Below are 25,099 nucleotides of genomic sequence, written 5' to 3'. Positions count from 1 at the left end.
CTCTAAAAAAACCGCGCTCTTCGTTGAATCACTCGGCTTAGGCAACTAAATTTGGATCGCCCAAGCGATCTTTATGACCGAGCGCCAGTCAAGTTTCCCATCACCACTGAGAAAGAGATAAAATACAACTAGCCAACATCGACATAACCTTATCACGCAAACAGAACCGCCCCGGATGCCTTGTAAGCTCACTGGGCTTTGGCCGTGCTTTGACCATTTATCACTGGTTTAGAAATCTCATTGAGCAAAACATTTCAATATGATTTATGAAATAGTGCTGCAGATTTTGTGCATTGCACTATACTGGCGTCATTTGAGCTGTAGGTTATGCTGGCACAGTTGTTATTTGTCTTGCTCAATACATTGTTGGTTTGAATCCTTCCAGTTGGGGCCAAGAAGGTCATTTGCACGACATCTACAACTCCGCGATGTGTAAGTCGATTTTGTGGGCGCTTGTTTCTGCAAGTATTTGCTCTACAGGGATCCTGGACTTCAATCTGAGAGACGGTAACTATAACATGTTGTCGAAAAAAATAAAACTATACACACAATCGTCGCATTTTTCAGCTGTTCAGGAATTGGTCAAGGTTGATCCTACTTGACCTTCTGTGATATTTTTCACCTGCTTGCACGGTTAACAAATTTTCCGTCCAACCTATTTGTTGTCAAAACAAAGACACTTTGATTTGTGGTTCTCAGGATGTTGAATTGAGAGAGGAATCATGTTACCTGATGGAAGGTGAATTGCATTTTTTTCATAGGACAACAAATTATGCTTTTGATATTGTAACATAGGCTATGTATCATATCATAATGTGTTTGACTTAGTTCAAAAAATGTAGATTTAGGTTTACAAGGACAAGTGTATTTACGGCATGTGCTGTGATAGCAAATTGAGTTGAAAAATTTACCGGTGGCATTTATGACAGAAGGACAGATTCATAAACGGAAAATCGGAATATCATGTACACCAATCACAGCAATTTAATTGAAAAGTGGAGATATCTTGCTAAAGTTTGTACAACATGTTCACATTGCAGCGTTCAAATGAGTTTGTGCAGCTGCTATGCGTGTTCTTTACTTCTTGAGTAGACTTCTATAAGAATTGAACAATACGTTGCAATATCAATTGACGTAAAATAAATTATCCCAGCGCGTTTATAGTGACTGAAAAGTTATAATAAATATTTAAAATACGTGACAGAATTGCAGCGAGCAATTTACCAAAATGAGCGCGACAACGAGAAATAGCAGACTGATTCAGTGAGTAACTGCAGTGCTTTTAGTAAGTTAGTTGAGTGTCAGAGTGAAGTGCGAACGAGTAACACGTTTATAATAAGTTGTGATCAAAACGTCTGTCGTTGTATCGAATGCCACGAGACCGTTGGAGTTCTGCAGGAAGGCCTAATTTCCTCCGCATTCTTCACTCCACACTCGTCTGCGTTCCACGGAATTAAGTCGTGTAATATTCAATTCAATTCAGTTTATTTACATCATAATCCGCGAAAATAAAATACGGAACAGTAAAACACAATGAATGATCCAGTTGGGATTAGATGAAGGGACGGTAGAAACCTCAATTGGTTATTTGAAACCGCCCCTGGGTTGTTTCGAGGTTGCAAAAGATTTACGCGGTTGTACGCAATGACATTGATGAGGCAAGGAACATTTAATCAACAATCATTCTGCATTACAATAAACAAAGAAGTACAAAAATAACACGAAACAGAGAAAAGACAATCAGTAAGTATTGCGCATGTTACAAAACTAAAAGATACAATATAAATAAGAATGAATCGTTGTGAATTTTACCATTTGCATATGTCAAGGGCAATTACCAATTAGGCCGGCGGTGAAGTGACGTTGTGATTTTTTGCTAAATTGCGCCCTATCGCATCAAAACATTCCTGCGGGTGTTTACATCGCACGTGGTCATCTCTACAGCTGTGCAGCATTGGCATATAAGTGAAGAAAGTGTAATTTTAGTGCTTTAAGAAACCCTTTTAAGCTAAAGCTTTTAATGTTTTGCGGGATGTTATTCCATATTTCTGCGCCTTGGTATTTTATAGTTTTTTTACCTAGTTCAGTGAAAACACGTGGGAGATAATATTGATGTGTGGTTTGACATCGTGTTATGTGGGTGTGAATGTTTGCTAATGGGGTAAAGTAGTCCTTAAAGGCTGCGGGTAGACGATGATTTTTGTAATTGTAAGCAAATTTACCAAGTTGCAGCTTGTGCTGTAGATTGACTGGAAGAATTTGTGCTTTAATGTACAGTTGATAGGTGTGGGTGCGAAAGGGACTGTTTGTTATTATGCGAAGCGCTCTATTTTGCAGGACCACCACTGGATGTAACAATGATGGGCAAACAAAACCCCACGCCAAAAGGCCATAAGACAAATGCGAATGAACAAGTGCGTGATACACTGTTTGTAATGTACACTGTCCTATGATGTGCTTCAGCTTGTAAAGAATTGCAACGCTTTTTGCAATTTTTTTGCAGGTTGAGTTAACATGTGGGGCCCATGACAAGGTATCATCAATATGTACACCAAGGTACTTTGTGGTCTTGACTTGCTCTAGTGTGGTGTCATTAATCTTAAGGGTAAAATCCGTATTGTTTGTCTTTTTGCTGTTTGCGAAGAGCATGAATGTGGTTTTTTTGCAGTTAACTGTTAGTTTGTTCGAATTGAGCCATGTATTAACCTTATCTAGTTCGATATTTGCAGCCTTTTCTAAATCCCTTACATTTTTGCACGACTTGATGAGACATGTGTCATCTGCGAATAATCTTGTGCAGAATGAGGAGGCGCAAGGCAAATCATTTACATAAATGAGAAACAGAAGTGGTCCTAGAGGAGATCCCTGGGGCACACCACATTCCACGTTACAGACATTGGAGCGGGAATTGCAAATTTTAGTGTATTGTTGCCTGCCAGTGAGGTAGTTTTCAAAAAAGCTTTTAATTTTTCCCCGGAATCCATAAAACTCCAATTTTTGCAGGATGATTTCGTGGTTGACGGTATCAAATGCCTTTGATAAATCCAGGAAAATTGCGCATGTTTTTTCTTTGTGATCTGTGGAATTAGCTATATGCTCATAAATTTGTGCGACTGTCAAATCTGTGGAATGGCCAGGCCTAAATCCATTTTGAAATTTGGTCAGAAGGTCAAATTTTGTTAAGTACTCGGTAACTCTTTTGTGTATAATTATTTCAAAAATTTTGGCAAAAACTGGTATAAGCGATATCGGTCTGTAGTTGTTGACATTTTTTTGGTCCCCGCCCTTGAACAATGGTGATATTTGAGACAGTTTAAGGCAACTTGGGTAACTTGCTGTTTGAATGCAACAATTAAACAACATGCAAAGAATTGGAGAGATGACTGGTGCTGCTAGTTTTACTAGTTTTATGGGCATGTCATAGGGACCAGGTGATTTACTTGAATCTAACTGTACAATAGTATTGAAAACTTCATTTATTTCTATGGTGTAAAAAAAGAATGATGATGACGGGCCATTTGTGAGGTATTCTGCTGGTGATTTAGATGTTGGGGGGACAAGAAGCGCCATATCTTTTCCAATGCTGGTGAAAAAAGTATTGAATGTATTTGCCATGATCAATGGGTCATTTGTCACTGTACCATTTGTTGTAGTAATTTGTGATATGTGTGTTTTCCCTTTGATGTTGTTTGTAGTTACTTTATTGATAAGTTTCCATGTTTGTTTTGGACTTGATTTGTTGTGTTCAAACATGACTTTGTAGTAGTTTCTCTTTGCTGCTCGGATGGTTGATTTTAGCTTGCTTGAATATGATTTGTATTTCATTGCATTGATTTTTTGTTGGATGTATTTTTTGTAAAGTTTATTTTTATGTTTTATTGATTTCAGGATACCTTTGGTAAGCCAAGGATTTGCCTTGCGCCTGGTTGATAAAGTTGTATATGGGGCCTGCTCTTCTACAGCACTTTGAAAAATTTGGATAAAAGTTACCATTTTCTGGCTAATATATATATATCCACTGCAAAGCAAATTAAAGTTTTCTATTTAAGGAGTAATGTAATAACATGAGGTGAAACTTTTCAAATATACATTTTAAATTGTTGGTACTGGCTAATTGTTTCAATTTAGTTATGAAATAACAAATTTTGGGTAATTTTCATCAATTTGCGTCATTATCAGAAATTTGCAAAACAAATTAATTAAAAAAACAAAGTTAGAGACGAGGAGCCGGTTAAATTCATGTTTGGTTGTGTACAACTTACTCTTAGGTGTAGGAATATGACATTAAGTTTATATAAATCCAAATCTTGTGTAGCAATTCGTGGATTTAGTGAAAACCTTTGTGAAAATAAATAGTAAAGAAGATACTTAGCTTCTGGTCACCAGGTCTTCAGGCCGATGAATTTTAATGTTTGATCTAGAACATATACATCTTTTCTATGGATGAATATTTAATATTAACAGACGTAACATAGGATATAATGTAAGTTTCGTGGATGGCAGGGTGACACCTCTGATGTTAAACTTTGTTTCAACCAGCATAAAGCAGATTTCTGAGTCTTGTGACTAGAAAGTGGAATTTTAACAAAACTCGTTGTCACGCTCAATAACTGTGCGAGTTATTATGCAGCTATTCTACATATCAAACCAACATAACTCGGTAAAGTGCATCGGGGCCACCACTTTGAACACACAACTGTTTTGAGTCGTTTTTTTGCGAGTCGGCAATTAAAATAACGCGTGCGCAAAATGTTCAACTACCTGTTTTGCTTCTTACAATACTGCGCCGAGATTTTTAATGGATTGACGGTTAATACTATTGGTCCCTTGAATATTTTCACTTTGTTACGTTTCCAGCGGACATTTTCTACAAAGTTTTTTCATGTTATACGGTTCGAAGGTTAATACCCATGTTACTTTGGATTGGCTTCATTTTTGCACGGAATATTGATGGTCTAAACTGACAAAAATATTTCATTTAGATTTCTGACGTTCCGCCTTTTATATGTGCATACAAGATCCCTCTGTTTCGATGCGATTTGTCCTGCATACCCAGATGTGGTAAGATGCATATTTGACGTGAAGGATCTTTGCAAACATTACTTTGTTCTCAGGGATGATTTGACAACTAGGGTTGATTGTGGTAAGCGATTTGAAAAATTCCGCTTTTAAACATTTGCTTTGTTATAAGAATATTAGTTTACTTATTATTTGAGAAACTTTGTGTCGAAAATCATTTGAAGTTGTTCAGCAATAATGGTTATGGCGTTGGGTGTGCAGTGATTGGTCGTGTCACCCTACCCATAAAACAAGTAAAAAACCTGATCGAATTCGAGTCGAAGGTGAAATGGTTTTAAATCGGAGCCATGACTAAACAAAACAAAATCACATAACAACTTTCATCTAATCATGAAAATAAACACTTGGCAAAAAGTATATTTTTTACGACAGAATTTTACGAAATGCCTGAATAGTAAAGCAATTACAAGTTTCTCCACTTTCTTACAGAATGTCATCCAAGTCGAGTCTTCTACCCAATTGGCCACCGATGTGGGAAGACTTGCGCTGACCCTAATCTTTATTGTTCGTTTTCCCTGCCTGGTTGTGGATGTCGTGAAGATCAGCACTCAACTGGACTTGAATGCGTGGATGAATGTGGTTAGCTTACGTTTTTTTTTCATTTTATTAGGACGAAACTTACATACAACTGTTAGGGAATGTACTTGTGCTCTTTAAATGCATTTGTGCTCTTCAACCTAGAATTATGTCGCGGTAAGGTCATACATATACTGTGGGCCAACTCCTAACGGTGCCGGAATACTGCGACCTCTGCAGGAATAAAAGCAAAGCTAGGTGTTGTTTTGTCATGTATCTGTTCCAGAATGCCAACCAAACTTAATGCTATTTCGCACAATTCCGTTTTAGTGCATAAATCCTCCACAGGTTATTTCAAAAGCAAGATTTATACATTTAAAAAGTATTCGGATTCTATTGACCTTATTATTCGGTCCAGCACATTCCCAGTCATTTCAACGTAGTTTTTAGTAAATATATTGCTTTTGTTGGTATAACCCATTGATACATTGTTGGAAAAGTAAACATTGTCTTCTTGACATAGTCTTATGTTGTGGAAATTAATTTGTATTGAGGTGGACTGTTGTTTTTGCATCCGTGATTGCTCTGAACCTTCGTCAACCTGTAACCTTTGTCAAAACGGATGTCAATGCGACATCACATACAACCGGGGACCTGGGACCATATGCTGGGGAACATATCAGTGCTACCTTCCATAACATAATTGTTTAATGAGTGCTTAGCAAAACCCGATTTTTTTTGGCTAAGTCTTTTGGACTACTTTAATGTTTTTGTTGATTTTTCATAATAAATCTCGCACTGTTGCTTGATCGTCTGCCACAAGTCGTGAACAGTGATTCATTAGTATATAAAGTCGCCTTTTGTCGTGAGAGATAATGAGTGAAGCAAAAGTTTCATTCTCGATTTTAAACAAAAACAAAGTCGTTATCATGCTCACTAACTTACGATCATCTGGCTATCATGACGTAATCATTAGCCAATAAACTTGCGGTAAAATTTTCCATATGCTCGCTCCATATGCTCTTTCAAAGGAGTCATGCATAGAATTATGACGCGGTTAAATTATATATAAATACTACGCTTACCGCAATCAACGAAGTTGTCAAATCATTCCTGAGAATGAAGTAATGCTTGCAAAGAACGTTGTGCGCACGCGTCATTTTCTATGACGACTCGCAACAAAAGGACGCAAAACAGTTGTGTGTTCACAATGGTGACCCCGACGCACTTTTCCGAGTTATCTTGGTTTGATATGTAGAATAGCTGCAAGATAAATATCCCAGTCATTTTTTCACAACGATTTTAGTTTTCACCTTTCTGGTCACACGACAAAGAACTCTGGTTTCTGCAGATGGAAGCACAGTTCAAAATCGAAGGTTTCAACCCAGCCATGTACACAATTTACATTCTATCCGATGTTACGCCTGATATTGCGACATATTGTGTGGTTGGGGATAATATTAAATATTTATGTAGAGAAAAACTGCATAAGCTCCAGAGTCTAGACCAAACATCAAAATTCATCCGCCTAAAGAGCTAATGATCGCAAGCTTCCTACAGCAAAGAACACGCACAGCTGCTGAACAAACTCTTTTGAACGCTGCAATATGAACATGTTGTACCAACTTTAGCAAGATATCTCCGGAAAATTAAATCTTCTTAATTTACTTTTGCTGCACATTTGTCCTTGTAGACCTAGCTCTACGTTTTTTAAATGAAGTCAAACATTTGCTGTATATGTTAGTAATTTTTGGTAAAGATGTCATTATGTGTGCATGTTGCCCAGCAACGAATTTGATTGTTGTTCTAATAGTTCCATCAATTTGTATCTAATTGAATTTGTTTTTGTATGGTTATACCCGGTTTATACATGAACTATTAGGTAAATCAATAGGAAAAAATAATACAATGAAATTTAAAATATTTTTTAACATAAACTGGTTTGGATTTGGAAAGGATTGTAACGTTAAGGAAGTGATTGTCCACTAATCGCAGTGTACACCCGCACACCGATAGTTTTGTGTTTTATGGGATTGGGACTCGAAGGTTTGTATATTACCAACAGCTCACTATTCCCATTCATTGCTTCCTTCAACAAGTATAGATCGAAATCCTTAGTTGCCGGCCCGTAGTATAGGGGTGATATGGAATAATATGGTGATATTTGGAACCCCTGCAGACCATATAAATCTTGGACTCACGTAGTTTCCGACCGATCGCACAGAAGCGTGCCAGCATGTTTCTAGAAAAGACGAATTGTGGAAATTTCAACTTTGTTGTTAATCTTGATCTCAGCAAATGATCCAGATGCTCGAGGTTTTTGTTCAGAAATGTCTGTTATGGGTCGGAAATTGGCATAAATTTTTCCATGACTTTTCTCTATACTTTCTATGTCTTAATATATAACAAAACAATTGTTGTAAAATTTCATAAAGTAAAGCAGTGGTGAAAAGTGTTTTCAACAATAAGCATTGTGTCTTTAATTTGTGCAACTGCATATAGGAAACGATTTCGCAAAATACACAAATGTTAAACTTCATAATACACCTGCAGTCTAATTGATTGAAAACCCCTGATGTGCTCCACTGCTGCCAGAAGTCAAAAAAGTCAACTGAGCCACACTTCCAACAGAAGTAAAATTGAAACCAGATGATAGCAATCCAGAAAAAGAATTTAAAGACCTATTTTCGTTGTAAATTCGTGATGATAACAAAATAATTCATCGGAAATTACAAATAATTTCTGGTTTTCTGGCACAATTACATGTTGATTTTCATTGATGGAAATTTCGCCAGCTATTTAACGAGGTTTCATCAGGTTAATGCTGGAAAATTACAAGTGGCTTAAAATCTGATGCAAACTTTCAAACTTTGTTTATATTGATGACCTTATCTCGCCATGACTCTATGTATGCAAATGCCAATCTTAAAGTGTAAGAGCGCACAAACTTACCCGTAATATATCGGAACCTGATTCAGTTTGAAATAAATTCACCACGAACTTAATCACATGATTTGGCGGGGCATTGATAAACCATTGGGAGTTTTCAAAGTTGTTGTAAGCTCCAGGCCAACCAGGAGATGTGAGAACTTCCGTCCCTCTGAGGTTTGCTGTGCGATTGGTTTCCCCACAACGATGATTCCGGACTAGAATAACGCAATTCACAAACATTTGAAGTTTTGATTCAACACGTATAATTGCAACTTCATGGAAAAAGTATAATAGGTTTTCTTGTAAAGTGTCGAATATAATTAAATACGAAATTTCCTCTTTAGAAATGTATTCTTTTGTATAAAATGTTGCAAAAAAATTTTGTACTTCATATTAATGTCTGTAAATTAGGATTTCTTTTATTGTGTGCGTTGAAACAGGCTCAGGTGTGCCGCGAACCTCATCAAACAATAACCTAAACAATGCATTTCTAAAACACCAAGGCATGTAATTTCAAAACATACGAAAATACTAAACTGCAACTAACTAGCTATGTAGTTGATTGAAAATCCAGGATATCCTATGTCATGCGAAATAAATCTTAATCGAACCGCATTTAAATTTTTAGCGAGAGTAAATCTTGACGACAAATATCCACTTAAAGAACGTAACAATGTACTTCCGACTTGGTCGTATATCTGTAATAGTAATATAAAAAGTCTAAAGCGGTTGCAAGTTTTCAAAACGGGCAAGAATTATTTTAGAGCACTGCGTTTGCTTAAATCGACACATTTTTGGTTTTCTCTTCGACCGGATCCATAACACACACCCTTGCGCTATTGGAATCTTTGTTTGTTTGTTTTATTGTCGCAGATGTACGCTCTTGTGTTAGGTTTTGAATCAAACAAAGATTTCTCCGGCGCAAACTATTTGTGTGGTCCCGGACTTATTTAGCCCCAATATACTTTTAATTAAATTAGAATAAGCAAACAGAAACTTAAAGTACGTTAAAACTTACCAACAATATACAGGAACACGATTCAGTTTCAAACGAATTCACCACGAGTTTGATCACGTGATTGGGTGGGGCTTTGATAAACCATTAGCAGTTTTCATAATAGTGGTAACTATATCGAAGCCCTCCTGGAGAAGTGAGGACTTTCTCCACACTGACACTTGCTTTGCGGCTGATTTCACCACATGGAGAACTCCAAAATACTTCGACAATATTGGTACGTATTTAGGTTTAAATCTTATTTTATCTTTTATCATAAATAATTTTGTCAAATAATTAATGTGCGGATCTATTTTTATTTCTTTTAAACAGATTTGCTACAGGGACTTTATAACCACAACATATTGACCTGACGTCATTTTTTCGTATATACTTTTAATGATGTTGTGACGTATGTCCTACCTGTGTTGAAAATCACAAGAAAACCAAAATTAATTTGCAATGCAAGCCGTTTGTTCATCATCGAGATTTATATATCACCACTTCTTGTACCTGGATGTAATTTTTGCTAGCAGTTAATTGTTATAAGTCGCCCAGGTAGACAGATGTGGTATATCCTATAGGATTTTCTGATATGTTACTTGCGATAAAATGAGGGCCGGTCCTTAATCAATTGTGCCCGGCACCATAATGAAAATCCGCCCAAAAAAAGAACTATCACACGATGCTGACTGTTAGTAAGGATATTCAAATAAAGTTTGTAAGACGTGATGAAAGTATTGGTTTGTCACGCACTCCTGGTGATCAGAATAAACGTTTTCTTAATCACAAAACATGGCAATTGGTTGGTAAAACACGATAACGAGAGTTCCTCATGATGTCACTTTACTCACAATGCCAACGGTTATGCGATAACGGTCTTATGTCGACGAAAGTAATTTTAGCATACTGTTACTCGATACTAATCGTTTTTCTCTTGTGAGTGTGAAGACAAAAGTACGGAACAATCTCGACTATGCAGCCGACCTCGGTTGTGAATTGTCGTCCACAAAACCACGTATTAAAGACCTGGTTTACAAAAAAACAACCCTATTCCTCCCATTGATGAGTGATATCAAAAATATATAATAGACTTTTTCAAGTAATGGGAGGCGCTAAATAAAATAAATGATGTCAGAGGGGGCTTGACCAAAAAAGTTTAAGAACCACTGACGTATGATGATGCTTATTTTGTTTCCAATGCATTAATGAAACAAAATATAGTGCAAAAAGTGTCTAACAGCTGTTTGTATATTAAAGTTTGCAACTGTTGTAACCGGTTACTAATACGTTTCGGGAAGTAGCTGTAAACTGAGGCTAATAGGATGCGGCCTTAACTGTGAATCGTTGACGTTGATTTGCAATGGAATTAAGAAAATGAATATAACGGTACGATGACGTTACTTGTATGTTAGGAGGTTTTCGTGCTTCTAAATCGCGGAGTTTTTGTTTGCAGTTGGAAGTTTTCGACATCAGTTACAACAAACTGGGATGGGAGGAAGTGAAAATTGTTTGTGGTACTTTGCAAAACATAGGCATGTTGTTTCTGTGGGGTTGCGGATTGGATTCCGTGTCAATTCAAATATTACAACAAGAACTCTGCAATCACAACAATTCTATAAATTCAACCTTAGTAAGTTGGTTATGTTTTAACTCAAGAATAAAATAAACTCTTGCTGGCAGATATACAAAATTTTAAATAAAACTGATCTCATTGCAATAATTAACGTAGTTTATTTCTCCAATGTTTCGTCTGCCATACAGTAAGACATCTTGTGTTTTTGTCGATATTTTATTTGTAAAAATACGTTTCGACTAGCCAATAAATTTGTCACAATCCGAACTATCATTGCCTTTTGTTGTATTTGATTTATCTCGGCCAAAATTCGCTATAACCGGTTATAAAAGCAAAAATTTAGTCGAAACGTATTAATGACCGGTTATGACGGTTGCAACCATCCATTTCCTTTTGAAACCCTCGTGATGAAACACCGTTTTTCGTCAAGCGAAACTTGAGGAGTCAAGAGAGTAAAACTTCCTGGTTCAGACAAACCTACTATATTCATGCTAGGGCAGTGATATTTAATGTAATTAATTTATCATGGATTTGTTGAATAGATATTCAATGCTATGCAATCAATCAAAAACTGTCCGATGAAAACTATATAGACACTGCGGCTCTCATAAGCCTACCCGCGTCAAACACATTTCGGTAAAAAAAATGCACTAACGTTTGCAAGTTTTTAAAGTTTTAAGCAAATCATATTTATAACCGAAGTAGAAACTATTCATAGTAGAACAAACGTTTCGAACAACTACTGTGTTCATCATCAGTGTTGTAAGGTAAAATATTTATACTACTGTCAAATAACAACAACAGAAACAACATACAACAGATCATAATTAACATCGCAACTTCTTCACTTGTACCATAACTTACGTGCTGTCATTATCCCGTTCATCTTCCGGACTTTCCATTATAATTAGCAACACGGAAAAGACCTTTACTGTATGACAATAAATCTTGCAGTGCGATAACAATAGCTGTATGGCTTTCCTGAACCAGGAAGTTTTCGCATGGTTGGAACCTAAAGTTTCGATTCACGTCAATAAGTTTATCTCCTGCTGCTTCACTCGGTTTAATTGGGCTCTCGAAGGTAGCTGAGACTTTTGTTTCAATCGCACTGGAAGATTTAATGGCTTTTGGCTGCAGAGAGCGAAAATTTTGATTTGAAATCGTAAGTCTTGTGTTTATTATTGGGACGTTTTTAAAGAGAAACAAGGAAAACTCGAGCCAGCATGTTTTGTGAATAAAAAACGTTTATTCTGATCACCAGGAGTATGTGAACAACCAATACTTTCAGCACGCATAACAAACTTTGTTGAAATATACTGACTAACAGTCAGCATTTTGTGATACCATACCTTCTGTTAAACAACGTACTTAATCAAACATATATCTGCTACTTGTGAAAAATGTCATCGAAAGTCGACGAAAACAGACAAAGTTATGTGCGTTTAAAGATTTGTCGACCATCAGCGTCTCGTTTGCAAAGGTCATTATAACTTTCTGAAACACAAATCATGTGGCCTTTATCTGGTAAATTGATGAAGCCCTTTTTTTGATGTGCGGGGTTTCCTTATGGTGCCGGGCCCAATTTGATTAAGGACCGACCCTCATTATATCGCAAGTAACATATCAGGAAATCCTATATAGGATATACCATATCTGTTACCTAAGTGACTTTATTACAATTAACTGCTACCAAAATTATACCCAGGTATAAGAAGTGGTGATATATAAATTTCGATGATGAACAAACGGCTTGCACTGCAGATAAATTTTGGTTTTCTTGTGATGTTCAATACAGGTAGGACTTACTTTTCGACATCATTAAAAGTAAATACGAAAAACTAACTATAGGGGAATATGTTGCGGTTTTAAAATCCCGGTAGCAAATTTATTCAAGCAATAAAAAAGTAACCTCACACATCACTTATTCGACATCGACAAAAATAATTTGCGATAAAAATTAAATAATATCAAACCTAAATACTTATCAATATTGTCGAAGTATTTTGGAGTTCTCCATGTGGTGAAATCAGCCGCACAGCAAGTGTCAGTGTGGAGAAAGTCCTCACATCTCCTGGTTGGCCTGGAAATCACAAAGACAACGAAAACTGCCAATGGTTTATTATTGCCCCGCCAAATCACGTGATCAAATTCGTGGTGAATTCGTTTCAAACTGAATCATGTTGTGACTATCTCAAAGTAAGTTTCAACACTTTTATGTTGAGTCATTCTGATTTAATGAAAAGTATCTTAGGGCTAAATAAGTCCGGGGCCACACACATGGTTTGCGCCGGCGAAATCTTTCTTCGTTTTATCGTAAGCTTTTGCACGAGCGAAAATCTGTGTCAATATAACAAACAAACAAAGAATCCAACAGCGCAAAATGTGTGTTTTGGATCCGGCCGAAAAGAAAATCAAAAATGTGTCGATCTAAGCAAACGCAGTGCCCTAAAATAGCTCTCGCCCCGTTTTGAAAACTTGCTACTGCTTTAAACTTTTGATATTACTATTACAGATATACGACCAGGGCGGAAGTACATTGTTACGTTCTTTGGGTGGATCTGTGTCGTCAGGTTTCACTGTCGCTACGAATTTAAATGCGGTTCGATTAACATTTACTTCGGATGGAGGTGTAACTTATTCTGGATTTTCAATCAACTACATAGCTGGTAGTTGCAGTTTAGCATTTTCGTATGTTTATTAAGTTACATTCCTTGGTGTTTTGGAAATGCTTTGTTTAGGTTATTGTTTGATGAGGTTCGCGGCACAACTGAGCCTGTTTCGCCGCACACAGTTAAAGAAACACTGATTTAGAGACATTAATACGTCGTATAAAAACTTTCGCAGCTTTTTAACCATCATATTTTTCCCTTGAAGTTGAAATTATACGTTTTGAATCAAAACTTTCAATATTTGTGAATTGCGTTATTCTAGTCCGGAATCCTCGTTGTGGCGAAACCAACCGCGCAGCAAGTGTCAGTGTGGAGAAAGTCCTTACATCTCCTGGTTGGCCTGGAAATTACAACAACTATGAAAACTGCCAATGGTTTATTATTGCCCCGCCAAATCACGTGATCAAATCCGTGGTGAATTCGTTTCAAACTGAATCAGGTTATGACTATCTCAAAGTAAGTTTCCACACTTTTATGTTGAGTCATTCGGATTTAATGAAAAGTATCTTGGGGCTAAATAAATCCGGGGCCACACATATGGTTTGCGCCGGCGAAATCTTTCTTTGTTTTCACGTAAGCTGTCGCACGAGCGAAAATCTGCGACAACAAAACAAACAAACAAAGATTCCAACAGCGCCAAATGTGTGCGTTTTGGATCCGGCCAAAGAGAAAACCAAAAATGTGTCGATCTAAGCAAACGCAGTGCCCTAAAATTGCTCCTGTCCTGTTTTAAAAACTTGCTACTGCTTTAAACTTTTGATATTACTATTACAGATATACGACCAAGGCGGAAGCACATTGTTACGTTCTTTGAGTGGATCTGTGTCGTCAGGTTCCACTGTCGCTACGAATTTAAATGCGGTTCGATTAACATTTACTTCGGATGGAAGTGTAACTTCTTCTGGATTTTCAATCAACTACATAGCTGGTAGTTGCAGTTTAGCATTTTCGTATGTTTATTAAGTTACATTCCTTGGTGTTTTGGAAATGCTTTGTTTAGGTTATTGTTTGATGAGGTTCGCGGCACAACTGAGCCTGTTTCGTCGCTCCCAGTTTAAGAAACACTGATTTATAGACATTAATATGTCGTATAAAAACTTTTGTAGCATTTTATAAAAAGATGAACAGTTAAAAAGGTAATTTTGTATTAAATTATATTTGACACTTTACAAGAAAACCTATCATATTTTTCCCTTGAAGTTGTAATTTGACGTGTTGAATAAAAACTTCAAATATTTGTGAATTGCGTTATTCTAGTCCGGAATCCTCGTTGTGGCGAAACCAACCGCACAGCAAGCCTCAGAGGGACGAAAGTTCTCACATCTCCTGGTTGGCTTGGAACATACAACAACTACGAAAACTGCCAATGGTTTATCAATGCCCCACCAAATCACGTGATCAAATTCATCGTAAACTTGTTTCAAACTGAATTAGGTTCTGATGAAATGCGGGTAAGTTTGGTCATTTTGATATGAAGAAAAATATATTGGGACTGAATAAGGCAGGGCAGGAATCACACACACGGTTTGCGCCGTCGAAATCTTTCTTTGTTTCAACACCTGGGGCATAATTGTACATCTGCGACAATATAACAAACAGACAAAGATTCCTGCAAAGCAAAATGTGTGTGTTTTGGATCCGGCCAAAGAGAAAACCAAAAACGTGTCGATCTAAGCAAACGCAGTGCCCTAAAATAGCTCTCGCCCTGTTTTGAAAACTTGCTACTGCTTTAAACTTTTGATATTACTGTTGCAGATATACGACCAAGGCGGAAGTGCATTGTTACGTTCTTTGAGTGGATCTGTGTCGCCAGGTTTCACTGTCGCTACGAATTTAAATGCGGTTCGATTAACTTTTACTTCGGATGGAAGTGGAACTTCTTCTGGATTTTCAATCAACTACATAGCTGGTAGTTGCAGTTTAGCATTTTCGTATGTTTTTGAAGTTACATTCCTTGGTGTTTCAGTAATACATTGTTTAGGTTATTGTTTGATGTGGTTCGCGGCACACCTGGGCCTGTTTCGTCGCACACAGTTAAAGAAACACTGATTTAGAGACATTAATATGTCGTATAAAAACTCTTATAGCATTTAACAAAAAATATGAATTGTTAAACAGGAAATTCTGTACTCAATTATATTCGACACAAGAAAACCTACCGTATTTTTCCCTTGAAGTTGTAATTATACGTGTTGAAAAAAACTTCAAATATTTCTGAATTGCGTTATTCTAGTCAGGAATCCTCGTTGTGGCGAAACCAACCGCACAGCAAACCTCAGAGGGACGGAAGTTCTCACATCTCCTGGTTGGCCTGGAACTTACAACAACTATGAAAACTGCCAATGGTTTATAAATGCCCCGCCAAATCACGTGATCAAATTCATCGTAAACTCGTTTCGAACTAAATCAGGTTCTGATAAATTGCGGGTAAGTTTGGTCATTTTGATTTAAAGAGAAATATATTGGGGCTGAATAAGGCAGGAATCACATACACGTTTTGCGCCGTCGAAATTTGTCTTTGTTTCAAAAGCTGGCGCACAAGTGTACTTCTGCCGCAATATAACAAACAAACAAAGATTCCAACAGCGCCAAATGTGTGCGTTTTGGATCCGGCCCAAGAGAAAACCAAAAATTTGTCGATCTAAGCAAACGCAGTGCCCTAAAATAGCTCTCGCCCTGTTTTGAAAACTTGCTACTGCTTTAAACTTTTGATATTACTGTTGCAGATATACGACCAAGGCGGAAGTACATCGTTACGTTCTTTGAGTGGATCTGTGTCGTCAGGTTTCACTGTCGCTACGAATTTAAATGCGGTTCGATTAACTTTTACTTCGGATGGAAGTGGAACTTCTTCTGGATTTTCAATCAACTACATAGCTGGTAGTTGCAGTTTAGCATTTTCGTATGTTTTTTAAGTTGCATTCCTTGGTGTTTTGGAAATACATTGTTTAGGTTATTGTTTGATGAGGTTCGCGGCACACCTGAGCCCGTTTCGTCGCTCACAGTCTTAGAAACACTGATTTATAGACATTAATATGTCGTATAAAAACTCTTATAGCATTTAACCAAAAAGATGAATTGTTAAAAAGGAAATTTTGTGTTCAATTATATTCGACACTTTGCAAGAAAACCTATCATATTTTTCCCTTGAAGTTGTGATTATACGTGTTGAATCAAAACTTCAAATATTTGTGAATTGCGTTATTCTAGTCAGGAATCCTCGTTGTGGCGAAACCAACCGCACAGCAAGCCTCAGAGGGACGAAAGTTCTCACATCCCCTGGTTGGCCTGGAACTTACAACAACTATGAAAACTGCCAATGGTTTATCAATGCCCTACCAAATCTCGTGATCAAGTTCGTGGTGAATTTGTTTCAAACTGAATCAGGTTCCGATAAATTGCGGGTAAGTTTCTGCGCTCTTACACCTAGATTGGCACTTGCTGATTAGTTTATAACACATAATGGAAATTCCAAACGAAAAGGAGTCATGCATTGAGTCATGCTGCAGCGTACCAATTGTTTCCCGGTCGGCTGCTGCTGTGCTGAAACTAAAGTCTGCTTGCGTGTTCTTGCTGAATTTAAAACTCTGTGAACAGACTTATTTATTATATGAAAGACACGTTTGCAATACCAGGTGGCGTAAGTTTAATTTGGTTCAAGCGCGTTTAACAAGAGTTTATCCCATGAATAGCGAATTAACTAAACTGTTCTTGATGCATATTTGAAAAAATCTATATCAAATGAATATCAAAGGTATTGCTTGTAGAAGCGAAAAGCTTGGAGAAAGCACAGTGCTACTGATGCGTTACAAAGATAAAATCTGATACCTTCTTTTATCACCATGTAACCCCCGTTTCCACGAATTGCCGGATTTGACGAAAACCCGAAGCCCACAGATGCTTTCTCATGCAGTCTGATCTTTTTGAATATTATGGTTTCGTCGATTTTGGGAGGAACTTGCAACAATTAAAGGACTGTTAATCTTACATGAAAAGACAGGTTTCCGTTAAATGCTATATTCACGGATAACGAACCTAAAAGCTGATGTTTCAGTATTGCTGTCTCGTAAAAATTTACAACTCAATACAAAAAATTTGTATACTCAATTGGAATTCTTGCATCCTTACATTGAACTTTTAGTTTCAGTGATTTGGTTTCTGTTTCCTTGTAATCTTTCGAACTCTGATGACACGTAACTAATGATCCGTGATCTGATGACGTCAAGCGGATGTTCGCTGAAGCGAACTAAATATATTTTTAAGGTTTGACAACATGTGGTTCATCGGTTTATCAAAAGCGCCATTATATAACTGTACTAATCATACCTCATTCCTTACACGCGATCTCGGAAACTACTCCATTATCATCAGGTCCGGACCTCCATTTTACGTTGAGAAGAAAGTAGTATTAATGGTTGAAGCAATACCAGCACCGACACTTACCCTCCTTACATTGCTGTTATCCGTTGGTCTGGGACTTGTTACTCTCATAGCAACAGGGTTTGGGATAAGGCTGTGTTGCCTGGCATCAGCTGCAAAAAAAGGTAAACAATCGTTCTCGAAAATGTTTCAAACTTGTGATAACGAAATATGACGAGATTACTCGATAGATGTTGAGTTGCGCATCGACCAGGAGAGAAATTTAATTACGTGTGGCGAAAATATTTGTATGTTTCGTATTAATCAGTATATGACTTTCTAATACAATATTTCTTATAAACCACTGCTCTTTATACCACTACAAGGTCTATGGTTTTTGCAGACGTCCAGCCTGAAGGAATAGAAATGAAAGTCGTTGAAAATCGCAACCCACAGGACAGAGCACAGCAGTGAGTTTTCATATTTCACAAACCTCATATAAATTGGGTTTAAAATTCTCGTCTGTGAACCATGCTTGCGAATTTATCGTTGCAGTGTTGTTGAAAGATCGACAAACGAACAACCTGACCCTGCTGCATACTGCAATGTCGACGTCACGCATGCTACTTCCCAACCTGATGAAAATGCATACGAGACATTTTAATGATCAATTTGACGACCAATATATCTTTGCGAGTGTTGCCAATTTTTTTGCTTGAGGCAGTATTTTGAGTTATGATCAGCTTTTCAACTGGTGAACATAAACCCAACTTATAGCCAAACAGAACATTACCGCAAAATATATACATGAACAAAAGCCTGGTGATCATAAATTAATTTTTTATTGTTTATTTTTTGATAACGTCGGTGAATAAAAGTGACGTTTAATTGTGCCAGAAGAACAGATTAATTAATATATAATATGCCTGGCAGCAACAGCAATATAACCGTCTGTTTTGAATTCGATATTTTTCGCCATGACCTCTATTTCATGGCAATCTTTCAAATTTGCTTCATGTTACCACGATTTGTCATGCATTGTTTTATTCTCGTTTCCATAGTGATTTTATCAACTTACCATGAATCAAAATTAATGTGCTACAACGGACTGTAATTATGTTGTTTTGCGTTCTTTCTCGTTCACCTCCGTTGCTGTTATATCACTTGATCTTCTGTTTAAATCACAGTGCATTTTCAGTTCTGTTCTAAGTCAGTTCATAAATCACATCAGTGTATTTCATATTTAGATCGATTCTGTATTATTGCTTGACAGGACACTGGTATCATTTCTGAGACATCAAGCTTTGCGCTTGCTTCTGATTTATTCCCACAAGCCTGATAATAAACTGTTTATTCGTATCAAGCCGTTTGCCAGCGAATCCTGCATTGTATGTAAAACAGACATAAATCACAGGTAGTCGTTTTTTGGTAGGGCGATTGTTCAAACCATATTCATTTATAAGCCTTTGAAATATTTGGCGCGTTCCAAGATTTTGACCCCACAATATCGCCCCGCTGACAACAGGAAGACGCAAATAGCTTTTTTTAAGTTGCGTCATATATGTGAGCAGCATACGATGCTCAGTTTTATATGATCGTTTGGCGATGTTACACAACATTTATCCAAGTTATGCTTAAAGATTCATTGGTAAAATTGCAAGTTTGATTTTAGACAATTTAGCAAAAAATCAACAACAAAAATGGTCAAATTTGGTTGCATTGTTGAAAGAGGGAATAATTTTAAAATATTTGATTCTATTTGGATGAGATGTAGGCGGTGATATGATAACCGGTTAATAAATTTAACTTTCACACTTGAAAAGCATATGTCTCTTACTACGTTAAAAAAAACAACACAAACCACATTGTCAACTAAAGTGGATCAATTGATTCTACAAATTCAGCAAAATAAGCATGAAACGAAACAGAGGCTGAATATTATTGTAACGAATTTTATTTCCTTCACGTCACCTTTCACTTTTGTTAAGTATTGTATGTATTTCATTGTTTTCACCTTTCTTGCTGGCACCTTGTAATTTCACTGTTTTCTTTCGTTGTTACCACCTTATTTATTATATTGTTTTACGCACGTATATTGCTTTAAGCATCACACTTCACCTATTTTCACCACACTATTTTATTACCTCCGTCTCCCCTCTTCTTCCTATTATTTTACGCTCCGTTTATTTTTGTATGCCCCGGATGTGCCGCGTGTCGAGAAGGCGCATCCTGATTGGTTGGTGATTGTGTTGTAGCGAAGGATTTCCCTAAACCTGGAGAGTCTTCTTCTGGGCGTCGTGCAGTGAGCATCTCTGTTACGGTGTTGTGGATAATTGAGATCTTGGCCAGTGTCATTTGTACTGTTTTTATTCGTTTTATAGTTGAACACGACGTCCAATAAGTTAAATCAGCCTGGGTTACTTTGGCTTCGTGGTGAGCCGTTATTGCAGGGTTCTGGGCAGTATCAGAATTAGAGAGGCAGTTTTGTGCAAAGTACCAAATTAGGTAGAAGGGTTAATTGGGGGATAACATCGCCACCCAAAAACATCTAACCGCTTAATTGCAAAGCTGCCGAAATAATTCCGTAACAACTTGGCGAGCACGCCGGGACCCTGTCACCACACCCGGCTGGTTTTACTGGGAAGACTCCCTACGTGTATTTTGGTTTTATGATGTTTTAAAGGTTGGTTTTTCTTAACAATGGCTTTTAATGTTTTAATGCAACCTCCGCCTTTACGGCCGGGAGCTGACCTAGGACAGTATTTTAATGTATTTGAGTCATATTGTACGAGCGTCGAGGCCTCGGAAGAAATGAAACGACACTTGTTCCTGGCAAGCATTGACAACGACTTGAAATGGACAATACAAGAAAAAGACACAAACTTGTTCGAGGTTTCCGACAAGGACCTCAAAGAACGCGCATTGCGCCAAAGGGCTACTGGTCAACACGCAGAGCGTCAACGCGCCGAGCTGATAAGGCGCGTGCAATTACCTGGCGAATCAGCACGTGAATTCGTTTACGCCCTACAGGCACTGGGCGATGGTGCCTACAGCAACTCCACCGAAGTTGCCCTTAAAAATGAGGTTCTGTACATTACCTTATTGCAAGGCTTGCAAGACCGGCGCCTCGCGGACACTATCCCGATCACCATCAAGTATGAGCGATCATTCAGAGTCGCAGCTCAAGTCGTTGTCAATACACAAACACCGAGCTTTGTCCAAGTCGCTGCGGTAAACACCAAAGCATCAGAGATGGGATTAGTACTAAAAAAGTTAGAAGACATGGAGAAACGTTCCAAGGAAAAGAACACACAACTCGAGGATGCCTTAGCGACGTTACAAGCTCAAGTGGATGCCATAAAGCGCGAACGACCACAATACAACAACGTGCGAGCACGGACTTGCTATGGTTGCGGTGGACTGGGCCATATGCGGCGCGACTGCCCGCATACCAGTATACACACAAGGGATGTCGACACGAGACGTCAAAACATACCATGTACACCTTCGTTTTCCAGGTCGATTCGTCGCGCATCGGAGATAAAATGTCACTTCGACCAAAAACGCATAGCTCGAGATACATCCGAATATTTGGCGCCAAAGTCGGTGCAAAAACTCGCCACACCCCGCCGCCTGCCCCACCACAACAAGGCGAAAGTGGAAGAGATTATGGCAGAAATGGACAAACAAGGACTGATTCGGCCGTCTAAATCGCCGTGGAGCAGTCCGATCGTGTTGGTTCGGAAGAAATCCGACTCCCTGGAGGATGATCCAGAATGTCCATACAAGAGAGCGGATGAAGGCCGAGGGATTGAACAGGTCAACGCCGTGGACTTGAAAGCAACCACCGGATATGAACCGGACGAGCTGCCAGAGCGGCAGAGTAACCACCCAGAGCTAGCTGCTAAAGACGAACGACGATGGGACGAGGCGTTGCCAGGAGTAGTCGCAGCTTACAACGCAAGCGCCCATGAAGCAACGGAGGAAGCTCCGCACACCCTTTTGACCGGCCGACCGTTGCGCCTTCCGGCAGATTTATTGGGATCCCTCCGAGAAGATTCAAGACGATCTTACGGAAGGGAGATCGACCAGTTACGCGACGGCCTAGAGCTGGCCGAAGAAATTGTCAGGGAAAGTCTCATGACACAGCGCAAGCGTATGGAAGACCGCTACAACTTGCGACAACGGGGAAAGCCATACTCGATGGGAGACTATGTGCTGTTAACGAACCCGGTCGTTCCCGTAGGTCGGTGCAAGAAATTGCAGTATCCCTACAAAGGTCCGTACCGAGTGGTCCAAGTACGCGGGCCTGTGAACTATGTCATTGAAGATGGGACTGGTAAACAACAGACTGTCCATTTCAATCGGCTGAAACCGACCACAGATACATTCCCAATGCCCGCTGAGCAAACGGCAGAACCTCCGCAGGCCGAAGACCAACAACCTACGTTGGTGTATGTATTTAGGCCAAATACAACCCGAGTGGACAATGGAGAGGCATCGAGTTCACCGGATAATTCAGGCGGATGCAGAAGGTCTACACGGACCCGATGCCGGCCAGTTCGATTCTCGTCGGAGACACACGTGTAGACCAATGTCCAACAGGAGTAGGACAATTTTTGGGTTGGGGGGAGTGTAACGAATTTTATTTCCTTCACGTCACCTTTCACTTTTGTTAAGTATTGTATGTATTTCATTGTTTTCACCTTTCTTGCTGGCACCTTGTAATTTCACTGTTTTCTTTCGTTGTTACCACCTTATTTATTATATTGTTTTACGCACGTATATTGCTTTAAGTCTCGCACTTCACCTATTTTCACCACACTATTTTATTACCTCCGTCTCCCCTCTTCTTCCTATTATTTTACGCTCCGTTTATTTTTGTATGCCCCGGATGTGCCGCGTGTCGAGAAGGCGCATCCTGATTGGTTGGTGATTGTGTTGTAGCGAAGGATTTCCCTAAACCTGGAGAGTCTTCTTCTGGGCGTCGTGCAGTGAGCATCTCTGTTACGGTGTTGTGGATAATTGAGATCTTGGCCAGTGTCATTTGTACTGTTTTTATTCGTTTTATAGTTGAACACGACGTCCAATAAGTTAAATCAGCCTGGGTTACTTTGGCTTCGTGGTGAGCCGTTATTGCAGGGTTCTGGGCAGTATCAGAATTAGAGAGGCAGTTTTGTGCAAAGTACCAAATTAGGTAGAAGGGTTAATTGGGGGATAACATCGCCACCCAAAAACATCTAACCGCTTAATTGCAAAGCTGCCGAAATAATTCCGTAACATTATTAACAGAAATTCATGGAATTGAAAAAAAAGAATTTCTATCAATCAAGTGTAGCCGATACCAGCTCTCAAACACTCGTTGCTATAGCTCGCCACTTTATTCAACTGCGCCTCGACCGATCTTAATTATAGGCGAGGCACACACCGACATGCATCACCAGACACACGGACACACGTGACTACAAACACATAATGAAGCACAAAATCGCTCCAACTAACATAATTTCGCCCTCGAAATGAAACGTGGTGCACTTTACACACATAGTCACACTACAACACATAGTCACACTACAACACATACTCACGCAAATACGAAGATGAACGTCGCACACGTCCGCGGAGGGACGTTTCACCGTCCTCAAGGGGACAAATGTCTATGTCCGATGTTACAGTATTTTCATCGGAGTCGTAGTGCGATTCCTCTTCCTCAGGTTGTAGCCAGTTATTAGGCATGGTTTCTGCCTCGAATCTCCTTGACTGGTCAGTGTGTACTACCTTTGGTGGATGATCAGAAGATTTCTGGATTTTGTACAAACTTTTGGACAACTTCCGTTTCACAAGGAATGGCCATGTCCACCTTCTTCCCAGTTTCTGCTTCCCAAGCGGTGGATAGTAATACCACACAAACTGGCCAACGTTAAATTCTTGTGGTAGAACTGATTTGTCATATGTCTTCTTCTGTCTTTCACTAGATCGTTTTAGTTCCCTTCTGGTCAACGCGTACGCGTTTCGTATTACCTGACGCATATCTTCCACATACTGACATCGACATGCTGTATCATGGTGATTCGGAGGAAGTCTCCACATCAGATCCAGAGGAACATTTACTTCCCGTCCGAGCATAAGTCTGTTAGGGGTGTATTTGGTGGACTCGTGGACCGATGATCTGCAAGCCATCATTACGAAAGGAAGCTGAATATCCCAATCATTATGGTTATCATTTACATAAGACGAAAGCATTTGCAATAAAGTTCGATTGAATCTTTCTACAAGACCTGATGATTGCGGATGATAAGGGGTCGATCGTGTTTTGTTGATATCCAACAAGCGGCAAACTTCTGCAAAAAGAATGCTCTCGAAATCACGGCCTTGATCAGAATGCAAGGAAACGGGAATTCCAAACCGAGTAAAAATCTCCTTAACCAGAGTTTCGGCGACCAACTCAGCTCGTTGGTTTGGCAAAGGAAAGCATTCTGTTCACTTCTGTTCACTGTAAAGTAATCAGACACGACAAGTATGTGCTTGTTACCGAGATCAGTGATAGGAAGCGGGCCTAAAAAATCAATCCCAATCCGTTGCATCGGAAAATGGCTTCTCTCCTGGACAAGTTGGGCGCGGTGACGTCCATGTGTTGGCTTCCGTTTAGAACAAGTAACGCGCTACTATCAATGGAAATTCACCTTCATCGGGGTACCATATTCGGTAAAGCACTCCGTCGTTAACCTCTAAGTAATCCCACTGAGAATAATACTTCTCGCTACCTGCCTGTACAAGGAAATTTGATAGCGGAGGTTTGTGTTGGCCAAGGCTTTTGAATCGTAATATAGCACAAATTTCAGTATCTTTAATTTGCATCAATCGTGTATCTTCGATACTCCAAGTTTCCAGCCAATTACTGTCTTGGTTCGGACGAGATGAAATCTGCAGAACTTGTTCCTCATGAAAGCTGGCAGCGGAATTGCAATCAACGCA

The 25,099-nt window shown here is 38.8% G+C and overlaps 2 protein-coding genes across 2 annotated transcripts; one reads left to right on the top strand and one right to left on the bottom strand.

The window, feature by feature from the left end:
• Nucleotides 1-17,834: 17,834 nt before the first annotated feature.
• Nucleotides 17,835-19,270, top strand: LOC145909752 (uncharacterized). The gene is made up of 4 exons (XM_082997103.1): nucleotides 17,835-18,028; nucleotides 18,137-18,309; nucleotides 18,528-18,594; nucleotides 18,680-19,270. The coding sequence occupies exons 2-4, from the start codon at nucleotides 18,177-18,179 to the stop codon at nucleotides 18,786-18,788; spliced, it is 309 nt and encodes a 102-aa protein (XP_082853229.1). The 5' UTR covers nucleotides 17,835-18,028; nucleotides 18,137-18,176; the 3' UTR covers nucleotides 18,789-19,270.
• Nucleotides 19,271-23,695: 4,425 nt separating this feature from the next.
• Nucleotides 23,696-24,304, bottom strand: LOC145909553 (uncharacterized). The gene has a single exon (XM_082996933.1). It carries the CDS (start codon nucleotides 24,302-24,304, stop codon nucleotides 23,696-23,698), a length of 609 nt encoding a protein of 202 aa, XP_082853059.1.
• Between the last annotated feature and the right edge of the window lie 795 nt (nucleotides 24,305-25,099).

Source organism: Ascidia mentula, chromosome 7 (genome assembly GCF_947561715.1).
Source record: "Ascidia mentula chromosome 7, kaAscMent1.1, whole genome shotgun sequence".
In the NCBI taxonomy this organism is placed as follows: domain Eukaryota; kingdom Metazoa; phylum Chordata; class Ascidiacea; order Phlebobranchia; family Ascidiidae; genus Ascidia; species Ascidia mentula.
This window is presented reverse-complemented; position numbering and strand designations above follow the sequence as displayed.

What these genes read in the sequence shown, in the direction of transcription:
- LOC145909752 (XM_082997103.1), top strand. Translation starts at nt 18,177, where the DNA reads ATGGTTGAAGCAATACCAGCACCGACACTTACCCTCCTTACATTGCTG. An exon ending in GGCATCAGCTGCAAAAAAAG is followed by an intron (nt 18,310 to 18,527) that starts GTAAACAATCGT and finishes TGGTTTTTGCAG; the next exon opens with ACGTCCAGCCTGAAGGAATA. An exon ending in CCACAGGACAGAGCACAGCA is followed by an intron (nt 18,595 to 18,679) that starts GTGAGTTTTCAT and finishes TTATCGTTGCAG; the next exon opens with TGTTGTTGAAAGATCGACAA.
- LOC145909553 (XM_082996933.1), bottom strand. Translation starts at nt 24,304, where the DNA reads ATGGCTTGCAGATCATCGGTCCACGAGTCCACCAAATACACCCCTAAC.